At 36.4% G+C, this 18,672-nt stretch overlaps 1 protein-coding gene across 4 annotated transcripts in view; it reads right to left on the bottom strand.

Annotated features, from left to right (window-relative positions):
• LOC134530443 (armadillo-like helical domain-containing protein 3) overlaps positions 1 to 18,277 on the bottom strand; it is a 37,065-nt gene extending 18,788 nt beyond the window's left edge. The window contains exons 1-9 of one of the 4 annotated variants that reach the window (XM_063365262.1): positions 18,058 to 18,277; positions 12,904 to 13,129; positions 11,463 to 11,525; positions 10,193 to 10,333; positions 8,235 to 8,376; positions 5,556 to 5,689; positions 4,340 to 4,495; positions 2,770 to 2,918; positions 516 to 728 (exon numbers count right to left, since the gene is read on the bottom strand). In XM_063365262.1, coding sequence (XP_063221332.1) covers positions 516 to 728; positions 2,770 to 2,918; positions 4,340 to 4,495; positions 5,556 to 5,689; positions 8,235 to 8,376; positions 10,193 to 10,333; positions 11,463 to 11,525; positions 12,904 to 12,987 — 1,082 coding nt within the window. In that variant the 5' untranslated portion in view covers positions 12,988 to 13,129; positions 18,058 to 18,277. Of the gene's footprint in view, positions 1 to 515; positions 729 to 2,769; positions 2,919 to 4,339; positions 4,496 to 5,555; positions 5,690 to 8,234; positions 8,377 to 10,192; positions 10,334 to 11,462; positions 11,526 to 12,903; positions 13,130 to 17,629; positions 18,027 to 18,057 lie in introns of those variants that run through there. The other 3 variants (XM_063365265.1, XM_063365264.1, XM_063365263.1) reach the window with 3 other exon arrangements.
• Between the last annotated feature and the right edge of the window lie 395 nt (positions 18,278 to 18,672).

The raw sequence follows: 18,672 nt of genomic DNA, 5'->3' as shown, positions 1-18,672 counted from the left end.
ATTATTATTATTTTTTTTTTAATTTTTGAGAATCTGGTTGTGCTTCTTCAATATAGTCTCACTTTAATTTTAGTTACTTGATTTAAACTGTGAATTATGTGCCAAGTTTTTCAAAGGTGGTATTTTAAAATTTTTTAATGATCTATTATATTTTAATAAATATTCTCAAATTTGATTCGAAAAAATTCGAAACTCGTGAATTTTTTTGAAATTCTTTTCGAATTCAATTCGAACTGAAAAATCACAATTCGCAGATGTCTAGTACTGACACGCTTTTCGTTATCTCGGTTTTATCGCAATTCACCATATAAACTTCGCCATATATGTATAAAAACCGTACATGAAAAGTCTACCAGTTTTAAAAAGTTCAAGCACATTCAAAGCCAAAACATTAATGAAACGAGTTCCCGCAACCAGCCCACTGAGGCCACTCTCATCACTTAAGCCACCTCGAAAGCCACTTCTTTGAGGCAAGCTCGTCCTGGCTTCAAGGAAAGCAGGCGTGTGTTGCATACCAGTACTGGAAGAACGTGACGAGGAGGTTCGACGGCTGAGAGATGATGTCCGGCGGGGGCAGGGAGAGGTTCGGCGTGGGCTGCGAGGTGCTGAGCGTGTTGCTGGGGCTCGGAGGAACGCTCGAGTCCGTCTGCGTGTGCGCCAGCGTCGTTATGAAGTTGCGGTTCAGGTGCACTGCTTCGTACAGTGCCACCAGCATAGCATTGTTGGCCCTGACAACACAATAACCACCACTCACGAGCACACACAGATTTAGCCTTTAAATAACTGTCCGAACTGAAGATGATGTTTCAAGTTTAGGGGGCGTTCAAGTATTACAAAATGCAATTTGGGGGGAGGGGGTCTTGTAAAATGTTACGATGCGTTACAAGGGCGGGAGGGGGTGTTCGAACAATGTGTTACGTAATATTTTTTTTTGTTTGAATAAAAAACTAGGCAATTAAAATTTCCCAAGTTTGCAACCCTTTTAGTTTATGTTTTACGGGGAATCCCTCGATTATATTGTACGTCATTTTTCTATTAAATAACTATATAAATAAACAAAATAAACAATAACAAAGGTAATTAGCGACTTTCCGGTACTTTGCGCAACCTAATTATGACTTTTAAGTAAAAATGGTCACTTGGGTGTTACGTAACGTTTAAGGAGAAGGAGGGGGTACAGAAAAATGTTACTGTGCGTTACATGGGGGGGAGGAAGGGTCAAAATCTTCAAAAATTGTGTTATGTAATACTTGAACACTCCCTTATAAGCATTATCAAGTAATGTAAAACCTTAGCGCATAACCACGACTCCATTTTGCGGAGAACATTATTCGACACTTTTTTTTACCTTGACAGCATAACAAAAGTTATTTTTTACCTATAACCTAAGTTTACAAAACAAAAAGTATTTGAATCAGCAATTGTCTATTCAGTGAAATTCTGAGGGAAAGTAATGCAAAATCATGGAAATTCCTATGCAACCTAATTTCAACTAATAAATGAATAAAAAAATTTAGATCTGGACTTGCATTACTCTTAAACTGGATTACTGTGTATTCCACCCCTAAAGAGAAGAAAATAGGGTACATTTAGTTTTATAATAATATATAATTAATAACATTCATATAATGACCAAATTTCTTGCTTTTGAGCAGCAATAGCAACAACAATGCTGGACATGTTTTGCTTTGTAGATAAGAATTTTATATGTTTATAACGTCTTATCTTGAAAGCCCGAAAACATTGGGATTGCCAAGTGATTACATGACTGTCATATTTATATAATACTAGAACTACACGAATAATGTATAGACTCAAAAACTAGTTGACCGGCAATAATAACAGATAGTAAATATTTTATATATCAACATAATAATTGAAACACTCTTTAAATGAGTATAAGTCTTCTCTTGAAGCTAATAAAGCAGTCAGTAGGATAATGGACATAATGGATTACCTAATACATGCTACTATTGAATGAAAGTTTGGATGGCTGGAATTTTTCTACTCTTATCTCATCTTTACTATTGAAGAAAGGTAGTAGTACAAAGGGTGCTTTTCATCCCGTAAAAAGAAGTTCCTTAAGGAAAAACTATTAAAAACCTTTCACAAACAAAAATTAGTCTACCACCCAGTGGCTGCCCTGAACTTTGCGGGGCCCTGGCCCGTAATATGTGGAAAGGGGAAGGAATATCCCCAAGAGAAAAGGGCGTTTGGGAGCTCTACTCTGGCAAATTTGAAAATTAAACTCTTTGAAAACAACATTTTTTTAAAGCCAGTCTAGGACTTAAATTTAGATTATGGTTTTGCTCATTTGTCTTTAAGAAATTAAGCAATTCTTTCCTAATAAATTGTAATAAAGTAAGTACAAAGTTAAACAAAAAAAAAAAGCATAATAAATTAAGAGTGGCCAGTGTTGAATTTTTGACTTAGCTACATTTACTCCATTATTTTTCTTCAAATCTTTGTCCTCAAATCTCGAATCTTTTGAGTACTAATCTATCGGTGGGATTCGAGGATTTGACCGGCCCATCCCTACAATAAACTTTCTTGAAAATCAGCCAAATCCAGTTTTTTTTTCTTTACAGATTTATATTCTGATGCAGATTCCGTTCGTGAACTCAATGATTATCAAATCAATTTTAAGTTTTTTCAATGTACATCATAGAGAAGCTGAACATAATATAACTGATGGAATAATCAATGGCATTATAAAACAGAAACCAGGAATACAATTGCTAGTAGCAATCTTGAGGGCAAGAGCGGTACCTGATCTGCTGGGTGCGGGCCCCACCCTCCTCAGACACGAACATGTTGCCCACGATGTTCGTGAGCGAGGACAACCACCCGGCTGACTGCGGCTCTGTGTAGTCAGCCGTGAACTGGCGGCAGAAGTCCGTCAGGCACGCTGTTATCACCTGCACATCACCCCTACAGTAGAACCTCCTTCTACTGCACACTTCAGTAGAACCACCTCGTTACACTTCAACTAGAGTAGGCTTTGTTAAGAACAAAAAAATGTCACGTACTACACAGAAATTAATGAAGAATTTACCGTATATACTCGTGTATAGCGCGCCCTTTTTTCCCCTCAAGTAAAGGAAAAAAATAAGGATGCGCGCTATACACGGGAAAAAAAATTTTTTTGGGGGGGGGGGGGGAGGCGGGGAGGAGTGGAAGTCGTTAACTGCCGGGTGACGGGTGACGTTTCTGGCCAGCCCCCACACATACACACAAGCAACAAGGCCTCTGTTTCACACACACACACACACGCACACGCGCGCGCGCAAGCTCGCACATCATGGTCTCTTGTTTATTTTTAGACCTCCCCCCTTTACAGAAAGCCAGCTCAGAAGCTAGTAAAAAGAGAGAGAGAGAAAGAGAGAATGTTGTCACCAGTTTCCCCCCCCCCCCCCCCCCCCCCGGCAACTTCTTCGCTTCCTCCATTCCTCACCGGTGAGTCATCAAGTTCTCCGCGCCAGCTTAGCAACGTAGCGCGGCACGCCTCCCTCCCTTCCTTCCTTCCACGTACCAGTTGTGACGATATAGCGCTTCATTATCTTCCGTTTAGACAGCAGAGTTTATGTATTTTCCTGACGCATCACCACACATCAATTTAAATAATCAGGTACCACAAAATGTTAGTAAAATTTATTTATGGGGGAAAAAAAAATTTCAATTTTTTTTTCTTTGGAATTAGTTGCAAAAATCGTGGTGCGCGCTATACACGAGGGCGCGCTATACACGAGTAAATACGGTAAATTGTGAAAGATGCCTCAGAGAAATCCGATTCTGTAAATAGTTATTGACATCATTTTATAAAATTCACTAATCAAGACAGTATTCTATCTACAACACATACAATAACATTATTTTGTTGGACATTTTGAAAGATTGCATACAGGTATCACATTTTGCTGGAAAACCACCAACATTGGCGAAAAAAAATTTCAGATTGAAGTCCCACATCCTCCTTTTATAAGGAATATATTTCACTCCCTTATGGTCCCTTTTCCATTCGTAGTTTTGTTTGCCAGAATATTAGCAAACATGGAAGGCAACGCAATGCTGCAAATTGGATACGCTGCACTACCACATCATTTAGCGTTGGGTATTAAAAAAAAAGCTGATTCTGACTCCAGTTTCAATGCGTGCGCGTCCGTGCGTGTGTACGTTATGGCATTTTTTTGTAATTAATGGATGCTTTGGTGGTAATGTAATATCGGAGAAAATGAAGAAAGTTGACCGTGGTCTGGGAATGAACCGATGTCTGGACTAACGCTACTGCCCCAATCACCAAGCCAACTGCACACCGACACAGGCAAACACCTGCTCGCACCTGGCCATATCCGTTCAGGGCCAGCTCGTTGTCCAGGATGGAGAGCTTGACTATGTACGGGTTGGCAGCCTCGTGCTTGCGATAGTTCACCAGCAAAGTCAGCAGCAGCACCGTGTCATGGCCGTGCAGGACTCTCGTTGCCGGCTCGCACAGCAACTGCAACATGGTTCTCTCTTCAGCCAGCTCTACAGTGATGCAGCCACCATTCTACCACAACCGAATAAAGTAAGCATACTGCTCCCATTTAAGAATAAGTTAACTTAAAAGAAGGTAAGCTGCCTTCTTCAATGAATTTGATTCTGACCAAAAAGAATAAGGTGAAATAATTGAACTTCCTTTAGAGAAACAATAGCTTATTACACTAGCATAAAGTGCTGAAAGATTATTGTGCAGCAGATACTACATTAAGGACAGATTTTTTTCTGCAATTGATTGCCTCCAAATCATTTGTAAACTATCTCCAGACTTCCAAAGCTATACAAACACACTACCAATTTGCTTTGCTCAGGTGCAGCCTCATCAAAAAAAATATTACCACGATTACTGGTGAATTCCAACAAAACCTAAAAGCATATCAATACATCATATAACATCAAAATGCAAGATTAATACGTACACCATAAGTAGTGAAATGCAGCAAAAGACATGAAATTGCTTAAAATTTTAAATAAAAACTTAACCCAAATTACAAAAATGTTAATTAAATTCAATTGATGTAATTTATTTAACATGATATTTGTACCAAAATATACTAAGTAAATAGACTGGAAAAACTTTTTTTTTATCTTGCAACTGTTATTAAGACTCATTTATACATTAAGAATTTGGTTCTTTTTTCAAACACAACTAAAAATTTTAATTTTCCCCGAGTAGTTAGACAACACATTATTATATTGAATATTTATATTGTAAAAGTGCATTATTTATCAGTCAAAATGATACTGTTATGGATAAATAAGTATTGTGAAACATTTAAGCCCTGTGTTTGTCAAAAATATATTTGATTTTTATTAATTATATTTAAATTTATAAAAAATAAAAACTTTTTTAACGAAAATCTCACATTTTAAAATCTAATAACAACTTAATAATACAACCATACAACCATAAAATCTTGTCTCTGTCTATAACGAAAAAAATAATAATAAAATAAAAAATGTTGGGACCCATCAAAATAAACATAAAAACGTTAACACTAAACAGAGCTGGTAGTCACCTGTATAAGGGCTTCGAAGACACTGTTCATCATCACATATTCGAGCAGCGTATTCTGGCTTACATTCTCCGTGCCAGTCACCAGCACCAAGAGGAGCTTTAGGCAGAGCGCCTTTAGGCTGTCGGGGTACTTTCCTGAAAACACAATACTGCACTGTTGATATCCCTCTCTGCCCCCAACCACGCCACTTGTCCACAAGTAAACGAAATCATCCCTCGGGTGCAAAATATTAATACTGAATCGTTTCTAAAATATTTTTTTTAATGTTTACTGTAAGAATGCTTTAATGAATATACCTGGGGTTTTAAGTGTTTTGCTATGATTTTTCTGGTCGGAGCACAGGCCGGGCAAAAGGTCTTGGCCGGAACCACGGCTTGCGGTGCTGTCGGACAGAGACCTCACAAGCTGCAGGGGCACCGCTGGTCCCATTCGCTGCAGCTATGCAGATGCCTGGTTCTTGGGTTTCACGTGGCCATGGCTCCCCTCTTTGGCCAACATGGATAGAAGGTTTTCCTGCCTGTTTATTCCCCTCCAGGTGCAATAGGGCATAAGGCCAGGTGGCGTAGGAGCAGGAAAGAGGTGATGCAAGAGGTGGCTAGGGGTACCGAGGTCCGGCTGACCAGGCGCACAGTGCAGTGTGCTGTGGTTAGGTCCCTAACCGACCAACACATCCTCAAGCGTGACAGGTTTCCCGGCGGGCCAATGTCGCCGAGCACACCCAGTCCTGCCCAAGTGTTCAGGATGTGGCAACTATAGCGGCAGATTCACAGCGGGCTGTTTTTAAGAGCGGGCCGATGTCACTGGATAGTCCAACCACTAAGGAATCACCCCACTGCTGTGTTGGCGTAGGGCAGGGCAAGGTGCGAGGGTCAAACCCAGGTAATTAGGCCGTTTTACTAGTCCCTTCCTGCGAATCAGCAGGGTGCCGGCAAAGGGCTTTGGCAGGTGATAAGACAAATGAAAGGTATGAAGAGCATCCCTCTTGTTAGCCTTCAAGGATTGCCCTAGCGCCCAAACTGGCCCTACTAACAACTGGCAACGTCGATGCTGGCAGTGTCTGGAGGTGGCGTTCAAGGTGGCAGGCATCTGGTGGCGTTTACTGCAAGAGTCCTGCCCTTTATACTGTCCTGGCTGAAGAAATTTTAGGGCGAGTGGTGGCGGAAGTGGGGCAAAGGGCTTCGGCAGTGGTTGGCATGCCTCGGCTCACCCATCTTGCCAAGGCTCTGGAGGAGTGGCGAGCAGCCGGTTGCACGGAGGGTGCCGGCCTCCAGGCACCTGCAAGATCTCGTGATTATGTAGAGCTTTATGGTAGGGGAACTGAAGCCATTGCACTTTGATGTGGTGCAAGCATGCGACTATTTATTAAAATTTTTACATAAGAGTTATTATTTAGGAATTTTGGTTTTTGAATTTTTATGGATTAATATTAATAAACAATTATAAATTTATTAAAATTTTTATACAAGAGTTATTTATTTCGGAATTTTGGTTTTTCAATTTTTATGGCTTAATATTAATAAACAATTCAAATTTATTAAAATTTTTATACAAGAGATATATTTAGGACTTTTAGCTTTTTGAATTTTTATGGATAAATATTAATTAATAATTATAAGTTTTTTTTATATTAGTTCTTCAACTCATCGACAACAAAGCCACTAGAAACTGAGATATAACATAGACGACAGAAAAATTGGAAAAGGAATCTTTCACGACCTATAGTTAGGAAACGTCCCACCATTTTCCGAGTGACTTCAGGAAACTCTGGATGGATGGATCAGGATTTGAACCTGGGTCCTCTAGAATGTGAATCCAACAATTCACAGTTGCATCAACTAGCTGAATGTCACCAGGAAAAAATAATTAATCATGAAAGTGAATGACACCGAATGTAATAACAGCTTCTATAACTCTTTAATGCTGGCTTTGAGAAATGATCATAAAGTAAATATATTTTATTTTAGCCTAAAATATGATAAGATGCAACTAAACATTTCAAAATCATTTCGCAAGGCATATAACCTCAGGGACCGTTTGAAGGGAAGGAACTGGGTGCTCAAATACAGTGATATACAGTGTACTTGTAGAAATCTGGTTTCAAATGTTGCTTTCTCTGTTACCATATGAGGCTATGGCCCGTTCCACAATGGCGTAAAAGTGTAAAAATGGAAATGGATCAAAGGAGGCACAAATAGCTAAATATAAATACATTTCACTACGCGTCTGCCACTTCCACAGTATACGGAAACGTAACAAATGACAATCAATGAGATTAAGAATCACTGTTATGAAACATTAATTTAACTGTAAAATTTTTGAGGTACAAGAATATAACACAGTCATACATATACAATATTTACATATATAATAAAAATAAACGAACACAATAGAACACTTGTGTACAGATATCCTTGTACTTGAAACCGTTTTTAATTTAAAACTCAAACTATAATGCCTAACACAGTGGTCAAATACTTGACTATAGGCTGCACAGAGTAACATAAATAGAAGAAAGCAGCATCATTCAGCTAATCCACACGCTTCTGTGCCCACATATGAGCTCTGTTCCGTGCTTTATGTATTCATTAAGTGATCTGTGCCCTCTTTCTCTCGATGAAATGATGCTCACAGCAGACAACAGCGAAGGGAAAGCCACCTGCACTAGACTACAATGTGTACCTGTAAGGAAGCCGTTGCAGTGGTCCAGCAACGACTGCATCATCTTCTCTGCCACCTCAAAACCTATCAACATATTGATGATGTCGAACCCAAACTCTCCAGACGTTTTCTTGAAAACAATTTGTACGAGAGCACAGAGTGTCTGGAAAAACATTACAGAAGACAACATGAACAAACAGCAAACATAGAAAATCTTCAAAGTTACAATTATTTTAATTTTTATAATGTACCTAAATTATTATAAATTAATTTTTTTATAAATAAACATCATATACATTTATTATTCATAAAAAAGTGATTAGGTACATTCTATTAACTTATATACAAACAATTGATTGACATAATTTTCTTATATTCCAAACATTAATAATGCAAAAGAACAGTAATTTAAGTCCTAACTTATGTGTAAACATCTTAGCTCTCGGGATATGGCATTTGGTAAATGTAATATCATGAATGGAATGGAAGTCAATTAAAATGGACATGTGTAAACACGGTGCTATCATCAGTGGAAGTCTTGGAAATCTCGAAAAGTGATTCATTCATATATAAGACTTTCGTGAACATACAAGAATTTACACTGCGCATAGGTATTAAAAAAAACTTTATAATAGTAAAACTATCCTTTAGTACTTTAAGTTACTATAATTTATAGTCATACAAATAAATAATGACAACTTAAAACATATTTTAAAATGCTGGCATTACAACTCTGACAACCCTTAGTTAAAATTGAAATGTAGAGATAACATAGCATTCATTATACTGTAGAGACACAACAAATTGTTAGCCTACATACCTATATTTGATGCCATGTTAAATAAAAACAAATTTACATACATACACTTAGTGTTATATGTGTTATAAAATATTTCAGGTTAACTTTGTTTTAATGTATCTATTGGACTACAACATTCAGTTTGAAAAATAATTAAAAGATAACATGCATTCGTAATGCTTTAGAGAACAAAAAAAAAATGTCATATCTTTGACATCATATTTGTTCCACCACAATTTTTATGGCTAATAAATTATAGGTATTATCGGCATTATTTTAAGACTTCTAAATTAAATTTTGTGTCTGAGTGTCATATTATAAGATTATTTTCAACATGAAAACAGATGAATATGCTCATTATAGAGATTAGATTTTAACACATCAATGGCAAAAACTGAAAGACTCGTCCCAATTTTTTTATTATCATCCAACACTAGAATACTAGCGTATTTACCTGAATATAATGTGATCAAAAAGTTTGGGGTCGCATTGTATTCAGAGTCGCAGTATCCTCGGGTAAATACAGGTGTATTAATTACACAATTACAATAAGGGTTTCAAAAACAGTTTGACTGTAATGCAGATTACGAGTAGAGATTCTACAAAAAAATTATCTTAGCTCTATAGTTAATTTTATTTATCCTACTTATACGATAGGTATGTTAAGTTTTTTAAGTTGTTTATAACATATTTTGTCCAACAGAAGTAATGTTACTCGGCCATGTAATTTTCATGGTTTTTAGTCCAATTCCATTCAATTGGAATCCATTATCCAAATATGTATACCTATGTTTATAAAACGTTGAAGTTTTTAAGAAAAAAAGCCTTGCCTGTCTGATAAAATTTGGTTGAAAAAGATAAAAATTGATAAGAAAACTGTCTTAAAAAGAATTATGATTTTAAGTTGCGGCCAGTAAAATCATTTCAGTACAGGACAATAAACTTTCCAACTTGAAAAAAAAACACATAATGTAATTTTGGTACATCATAAACTGTTGATATATCTCCACACTCATCATAATTCATAAGGAACCTTTACCAATTATGCCCAACTGCACAGAACACACAAGAACAGCTTCAGTCAAGTGACATGCAGTTATACAGAATTTGTCACATCAATTCATACGCTTTCCAGGATAAAATTCAAAAAACATTTGGAAAAAGTTAAACATAGACAAACCTGCATGGCATAGACCACACGTATGTTGTGATCATGCCCTAGTGTGGCGACACACTGCCGAAAGAGCATGTTTATGCTCTCCTTCACAGACAACCATTGGTCAGCACTTAACTTCTGTATTTCTGCCTCCAGGCTAGCCACCTGCACATACACACAAATTATATGTAAGTATCAAATGTTATCTTACAAATGTTAACTTTTCTGCAGTCTCCTTAAAACATGATTAAACCCCATGTAGCTAGCTGCAATGAAACATGTGAATCAAAGTAAGCCTAACTTGCATATTGGGTACAATGGTGAGTACATACTTTAATCTTAAACAATGACTGATTATCATCTTCCTACAGAGGTTATAAACAAGCTAGTGCAACACAGTGTTTGTCCTATTTTGTAAAATCTCTCATTACAAAAATGTTTCTCTTTGTACTTTTTTTTTTGTATATATAATTTCAGGGTTCCCACTCTCATACTCTAAACAATTTCCCTGAATTATCCCAGATTTTCCAAACCAACAAAATATTTTTTCCCTGCCTCTTTTATCAATCTTTCAAGATAACTACATGCAAATACTTATTGAAACACTTATCAACACACAGTATTAAATATTACTAATCCCATTCCATATCTAACATTCTGTCAATTTCCCTGTGTTTTCAAGATTTTTAAGCCACTTCATCAATTCCCCGTGTTTTTCTCGGTCTTCATATTTTCTCAGTCTGTTGGAACCCTGAATTTCATTTTTTAAGATCTGAATGTCAAACAGACCAACACATCCATAGCAGACTGACACTGGACAGCTACAGAAAACAAACACTGTGTTGTGGATTGTGTCTTCTAAATATCAACAAATGAAAAGAAAATGATCAATAAGTTAAAAAAAATATTAAGTTTGTCACCTGAACTTGTTTTAATTAATATGCTTAGCATTTTGTTAACATTGAAGATAATGAAGAACAGTGAGATAAGAATGGAACATCGAATGAATAAATGGGTGGGGGAAAGTGGAGTATCATGAGAAAACACACCAGCTCACTGCGATGTCAGCCACGCCAGGAGGCAAGTGATCAGACCACTTAAACACCACAGCCACATTGCCTGGACTTGCCATTCTTCAAGATAATAGGATCTACCAACACAGACACCTGATAATTTCATGATTTACTTTCACTGAAGAATGTTATTAAATCCTTAGCTTTAGATCGGACCACAGCCCACGTTACAATACCAGAATTAATCACATAATGAAGAAATATAAAAATGAAAAACGTACCTTGGGTTTCAGAAGGAAAAATTCATCCCAAAAGTTAGGATTACCCAATGTTGGATCTTCTCCCTGAAAACCATAATAGTTTTTGAGAGAAGAGAAGAGAAGAGAAAAAAAAAAAAAAAACAGTCAAATTAAAATAATTAATCTCAATCAGTCACAATTTCATCTGGATTGATTGTTTTTTGGTCCACCTTGCACCTTAACTAAAATTCCTCAAGAAAATGTGAATAATATTACCTACTTGGCCATTTTTTGCTACTAATATTGCTTAAATTAGTAAATAAACATTTGTGAGTGTCAAAACAGTTAGCCCTCGCACAATATAAATAAATATAATTTTAAAATTTTTTCTGGTACAAAGGGTGAATATTTTACTTATAAAATAGTGTATCAAATTCTGTTGTATAACTGAAAACCATTATAAAATCATAATATTGCTATTAATAATGTTAATTATTGCAATATAATTTTGTATGCTGATATGTTTTATGGATTCAAAACAAAAAATATATATATTTTTTTTTTTTTAGTTTACATTACTGTTGAGATATTTTTTGAAATTTCTGTATACCAAAAAAAAAAGTTTTCTTTACATATGTTGTAGATTTTTTTCCAGTGATATACATCATACAGGAAACATAATTTTACTTCTCTGTCAGTTCTTTATTTGCTGCTTATATGCATACTTTTTTTCTATATCCATTACTTCTCAGGCCATTGTGGGTGCTGTAAGTTACAAATGAAAATTAAAAATGTAAGAAAAGATGTATTGCCTTAACTTTGTTACCACAAAAGATAACTAAAAAAAATTATTTGTACGTTTTGTCAGCTCATGGCTTCTGTGATTTTTTCGGAAGTACCGAGATGTCCAGAGTTGAAAATCAAGAACTGTAAGTCCAATTTTGTTGAAAAGTTCAGTGCAGGGCTAAACACTTGATAAACTATCTGGGCTTTTGAAGTTAAGAGGTATCAAAGTGATAGATTGTACTGAAGTTTTGCCTGCATTGCAAAAGGCATCTTCAGGGTTGATTCTCAACATTTCTCACCATTTCGACTCTGGTCATATAGATGTAGCTCGATAGATATTAATGACAGCATACTCTTCATAACAAAGAGATGCTATCATACAACATAAACGAAAGACCACCAAATTGGTGAATCCCAAGTTGCACAACCCATTCAAAATAATACAACTTATTACATTAAAAGTTACTTATTAGTACACAGTAACCTTTATTAACTGAATACCCAACACTATCATGACAAAAAATTATTCTTGCATGTTCAGAGTATATTTTATTGGTAGCTATTTTGGAGTGCTATCAAATTTACTCCAACTACAGATTATCTTTGCTAAATTATTTATAAAACAGAGACATGGGTAAATTTCCCTTAATTTTCAGTTTGCTTACATTCTATATTACATTATACTCAATTATTTTACCTTAAAAAATGATTCATATATCTGGACAACTTTCTCTTTCAGCTGTCTTTTTGACCCAGAGCCACTTCTCTTCCTGGAAGTCATCGTGAACAGTAAAAAAAAATTGGGTTCACTTCACATTTATGTTGAGGTGTCTATAGACATATTAGGCTCCACTTAAAAATCCACATTCCTTAAAATTGTTCATTTATAATGCTTCCTAAATCCCAATGCAAGTGATCAGCACCTGGGGGCAAAAAAAGAATTAACCACATAAAAAAATCTGATTACACAAAACTGACAGGTACACGAGTTGTTTTCTCTGATTGCATCAAATAATCGCTAATTAATGATTCACCAAGATGCACAAATGTACTATAGGATAGTCCACAGATTGGGCATACTTGTTTTGCACGGGAAAATGTAAATGTGCAAAATTGGAGTGTGAGTTATTATGGGCCATTTTTGCCTCAGACTTGTCCCTTCTGAAATACAATCAAAACTATTCAATGCATGAAAAAAATATATACTTGAAGCCTAAAACAGTTTGTCAAAAATAACATTATGATGGTGAGCATCTCAGGGTGAACTAAGGCCTAGAATACATGAAAACAGCATAAAAATAGCAAATAAATCGAAGCTGCGTTCGCACACAACACAACAGTTCAAAAACATTCAAACTCTATATTTTTCCTTGATTTACTTCCATTTAAATTTTCAGCTTTATAAGTTTAAATTTCATCAACTATAATTATATGGAGCAGTTTTTTTTTACCTCAACACAACATTTAATCTTGCTGTTTTGTATTTAATTAGGAATTGTTGACTACAAAGCATTGCTTTGTGAATAAATACCATATTCCAACTAGTTTTACTTTTTACCTTAAAAATGCACGTATCAAAACAATTGTTAGCTACTCTATGCCATTGACATAGTGTATGCTGCTTGGTAGCAAAAGGAAATTGTCTGCAAACCAGAAATTGGCACACAACACAGAGGAGGGTTAGAATACAAGTTTGATCAATTCCTTAAGCCATGTATGTGCTGTTTTCTCGTGCATATGCTATTTTATAATTTAGCAGCTCCTTTATCTGTTTGTGTGTGTGTGTGTGTGTGTGTGTACTATACCTGAGAGTGAGTGCGAGAGAGAGAGTGTGTGTGTATGTGGGGGGGGGGGGGGGGGAGGGTGAAAGAAGGAACGAAGGGAGGGAGGAAGAATGGGCCAGAAGCATGCTGTTGCCAATGAAGACCATCCATTAGGTTATTAAATTCTCAATCTTGAATGAGGCAAACTCTTCAGTTGCAATCCAGCAGAATGTGAAACTCACTGACATATGCACCAAAAACCAGTCTGCTAAATGATGTCTGTCCAGCCATCCTCATAAATGTCATTTTTTTGAACATTCTTCTTCTTGCAGCCAACGAGTTGTGTTTACCTCCACAATGGGCAATTAGATATTTAAAATAATTTATTGATGTGTAACATCATAGCTCTCTGTATATGGCATTTGAGGGGAGCAACTTTGTGAATGTGATGGAGGTCAGGGAACGGGAAATGTGTAACAACCACGGTGCTGCCATCTGTGGCGATTACACGAACCAAAGTTCACAAAGTCAAAAGAAAAATTTATATAATTAACTGTTTAGTGAATTTTAAGAAGATGGGCAATATTTTAATGAAATTTCTTGTTGAAAATCAGGTCTAAAACCAAGGTTTAGTATTTTTTTCAAGTCTTTACAGCCAGAGCGTTTTCAATGTAGTGATTAAAGTTTCTGTCTGCAAATCGAATTATAAGATAGTCAACAGAGCTGCTCTGGCCGCGAATTCCAGCAGCGGGTGTAGAAAATATGTGAGATTCACGTCAAGAACCGTATTTGAAACACAAGCTGCATCTGGATACTAGCCTAATGGATCCCTTAACTAAGGAATCCACTAAACGTGCATTGTAGTGGATGTGGCTATCTTTGTATTGCTTCCGAATTCTCACAAGGGATGCCAATGCATCCCTACATGCATCCACTAAACTTGAGATTTCTAGGGATGCAACAATTGCATGACTGATGTGCCCCTATATTCAGTAGCTTCAGAATTATGTTTGACGTCGTACTGCCTGTGACAGTGAAGCCCGGTCTCCACCCCGCCAGTACCTTACCCCGCTGCGAGACCGCACCCCTAGCCTATGCAGGCTGACGCTGCCTCCCCCCCCCCTCAAAGGTCGGCCGCGGTCAACGGCAGTCGACAACGGGTCATCAACTAGGACGGACGTGCCGTTCCCCGCGTTTCCCATCCGTTCAAAAACCGTTAGGTAATTACGTGCGTGTGTTCATTGTGTTCAGCCACCATATAGCCTAGGAGCTTAGTAGTGCACGCTGGGGCCGACGACCCATCACAACAACGGCTAGACGCTTAAGACTAGCCTGGCGCCCTCCCGGAGAACAAACACCTCAACAGAAACACCAGCAACTACAAGGCTCACCACGGGTATCGAGTTCAAGACCCCGGATGATGGCATGTTTTATTTTGTTTGTGTATAATATTACTTCAGTTTTTTGGCTTAGGATTGGATTAAAACATTAAGTGTAAGTAATAACTCAAATAGAGACAAATAACATTATTAAAAATTACTGAAAGGCAAATTTAAACTCATAGGGGAATTTTAAGTTTTTTTAATATTTTGAAATTCTTAACAAAGTTTTTACGTTGATCACTAGAATTTATAACATCCACGCTAACCTATTATTATTATTTTTTTATTGGTCATTTTTGTTTTGCTGAATATACGTAAATATCACAACTCGATATGGCTATGTCCACATTATTACGACAAACTATCAACAAGTGGTGCTAGCAGAAGTATTTGGATACTATCCAGCCCTTATAAATAAGTCCTTTACACTGTGGTAGCATTTGCTAAGAAATATAGGGATTTTTGTGCTATGGACGTAACCCTATGTCTTCTGGTACAGTTATAATTTTCCTGTATTTATTACTGAATTTCAAGAATTCCACAGTAAATTTCATGTCCGAGTTCCATATTATTAGTATATTTGCTCGTTAACGAGGTTAGATGTTACATATATCTGATGAGTACTGAAAGACTCTACGATTTTAAATTTAACTGATAATCAGGTATTTTTTAGTGACATTTAAAATACTAAAAATTTTGTGAGACGGGATGGGTAGCTACATTAAAAATACTATAAAATATTCAGGACGGTTGGTTAGGTTAAGGGCTCCGCCTACCCGGGCACACACCCGGTGTGCAGAGCTTCAGGAAAAACCACGCGATTTCAAAACTACTCAAGATATCCGAGTGGGGCCTGCTTACGAAAAGCATTTAAGAGTTCGCTGAGGGCCGAAAAGTACTTTTAATTTTGGGTTAAGTTTTTAAACTGTATTTTTAGAAGAGTTCAAATGGCTAAAACGCATGTTTTCAGTGTATATTTTAGGCGTAAAACAACCGGTATAGATTCTTTAAAGCACTTAAGGGACTTGCATTACACCTGTATCTTCATTTATCCGCCATATAATTTTACGGTCACCGCTAAAATTTCACAGTTATCCTGTGACGACGAGACGAATAAGCGCCAGTTCAGAGACTTGCGCTTAGAAGCTATACCGAGCTAGAACCACCAGTGAACGTCGCGCTTATCATCCTGCCTCACTAACACACATACACCTCTGACGAGGCGGGCCCCTTAAGTCTGGCATCGCGACTATTCCATAATTAAAACAATAAAATTATGGATTATGGATTTTTTTTTTAACACTAAAGATGTTCCTATATTTACCTTGAAAATAGTGTTTAGAAATTTATACTGGTTACTAAGAAATTATCATTTAAAGGTTACATTTAGTAGCCTGTGAATTACGTGGTCAATCACTAGTGTGCTTTATTTGTTATTAGCGTAGCTGAGACTGTTTTCCAGGAGATATATACCTGATCCTGTTTTCACCACCCTACTGTTTACTTGATACTAGCTGCAATAGCTGTGGTTCTCCAGATAGCCTTGTGAAAACAGAGTAGCAAAGACTGTTTTCTTAAAGAAAGTAACGTTTAATGTCAGTACATTATGGTTGGCACAAAGACTGTTTTCAACTCTAATTAGTTTTTCAACCCGCTTAATAATAATTCTAATCCTTCTTTTAGAAAACAGTCTCAGCTACTCTGTATTTCTAAGGATTTCCAGAGAACCACAAGCCCAAATTTCAACTAGTATAAAGTAAACAGTAGGGTAGCGACAACAATCAGACCAAGCACTTGTGCAAAATGGCTATCCTAAAATAGCACAAAATAAATTTTTATCTCTATAGAAAGCATACGCCATCAGGCCAATATCTCGTTGAAAACCATCTCGACTACGCTAACAAAAAATAAAATACATGGTAATGGCCACGTCATTGCACAGGCTACCTAATGTAACTATAAATGGTTTTTTTTTTAGAAAACAGTAAAAAATTTTAAACTCTCTTTAAGGGTAATTAACAAACGTGTATAGTGATGAAAAAAAATCAACATTTAGAATTTTACTATTTTATTTATAGCAAAGCCACAACGTTAGAAATTTAACACCTAATGCAAAATAACAAAACAAACAATTTACAGTATACTAAGAGTATTTAAAATATTGCTAACCTAACCTAACCTAACCAACAATTCACACTATTATAAAGTATTTTTAATTTAGGTAACAACCTAACCAACCAATTTCTCAAAATATCACAGTATTTATGTGTACCCTCACCTCTCCACTCGTTAAAAAGAAAAATAACAGGTAAACTACACAACGCCCTATTAGAAAATGATTATAAAACACGTTAGAAAGTACAAACAAAATCATTTTGGAATGTTTAATTTTTTTTTTCCCGAAAAGTAGCTTTCCTTAAGAGTAAACAATAATTTATTCCTTAATTATTTTATACTAATTAATAGCATGACCAATATAAAATTTTCCCCAGCTAAAAAAAAATTAGAAAAAAAAAAAAGCTAGAATTTTTTTTTCAATACTAAATTTTTTATTGCTTTTCTTGAATATAAGAAATTGTTGCCTGTTGTATACCCTTTTATTCCCCGTCAAGTCATGACCAATAACAATATGTATAACCTCATCACGAGTTAAAAAAACATATCACCAAATAACACTGTTAGGTAAAAAAAACCACGTAGAATTACCATTTAAAAATTGAAAGCAAAGTAAAATAATATCCTAAAACTATATAACTATTCTTATCTTATTTTTCAATTCTTAATACTTGACAATACAACACTACTACCCAGTAGTGCCAAAGTAGTTAAAGTGGTATAAGGTAATCTCTTCCCGCTCACTGTGCGTTCATTGGCTGCAAGTGTCTGTAGTCACAAAGAGGTGATGGTCTTCCAACGCTGCAAGGGGTATACCCTTGACGTTGTCGGAATAATTAGCGGAATGGGGTGCTTAATTCCGAAAGAGATTTGTTAACCATATTCTTGAACTCTCGATTGCGGAATTATGGGAAGCCTACAACTTACGTAGTTTCGGTTCCCTGCAAGAATTTCCGAAGATTTCCGAAGTTTTGCGTTTTGGTATTAACACCACTTCAGCCGCTAAATCAGAAGTTTCCAATTAAATCAAGCATGTTGTGACTGACCTAACCTAACCCTACGATTTTTTTAATTTCAATTTTTGAGAGAAATCCGAAGTTGCACGAATGTGGTGTCGTCGCCTGGCCGACTAGTCCCTGAATGATAGTATTTTGCCGGCTACTCAGTGTTCGGTAGAGAGGGGTTCGGGCCGCGTGGCCAAGGGAC

This window comes from Bacillus rossius, chromosome 3 (assembly GCF_032445375.1).
Source record: "Bacillus rossius redtenbacheri isolate Brsri chromosome 3, Brsri_v3, whole genome shotgun sequence".
Classification (NCBI taxonomy): domain Eukaryota; kingdom Metazoa; phylum Arthropoda; class Insecta; order Phasmatodea; family Bacillidae; genus Bacillus; species Bacillus rossius.
The sequence above is the reverse complement of the archived record's forward strand: the minus strand, read 5'-3'. Positions and strand labels throughout refer to the sequence as shown.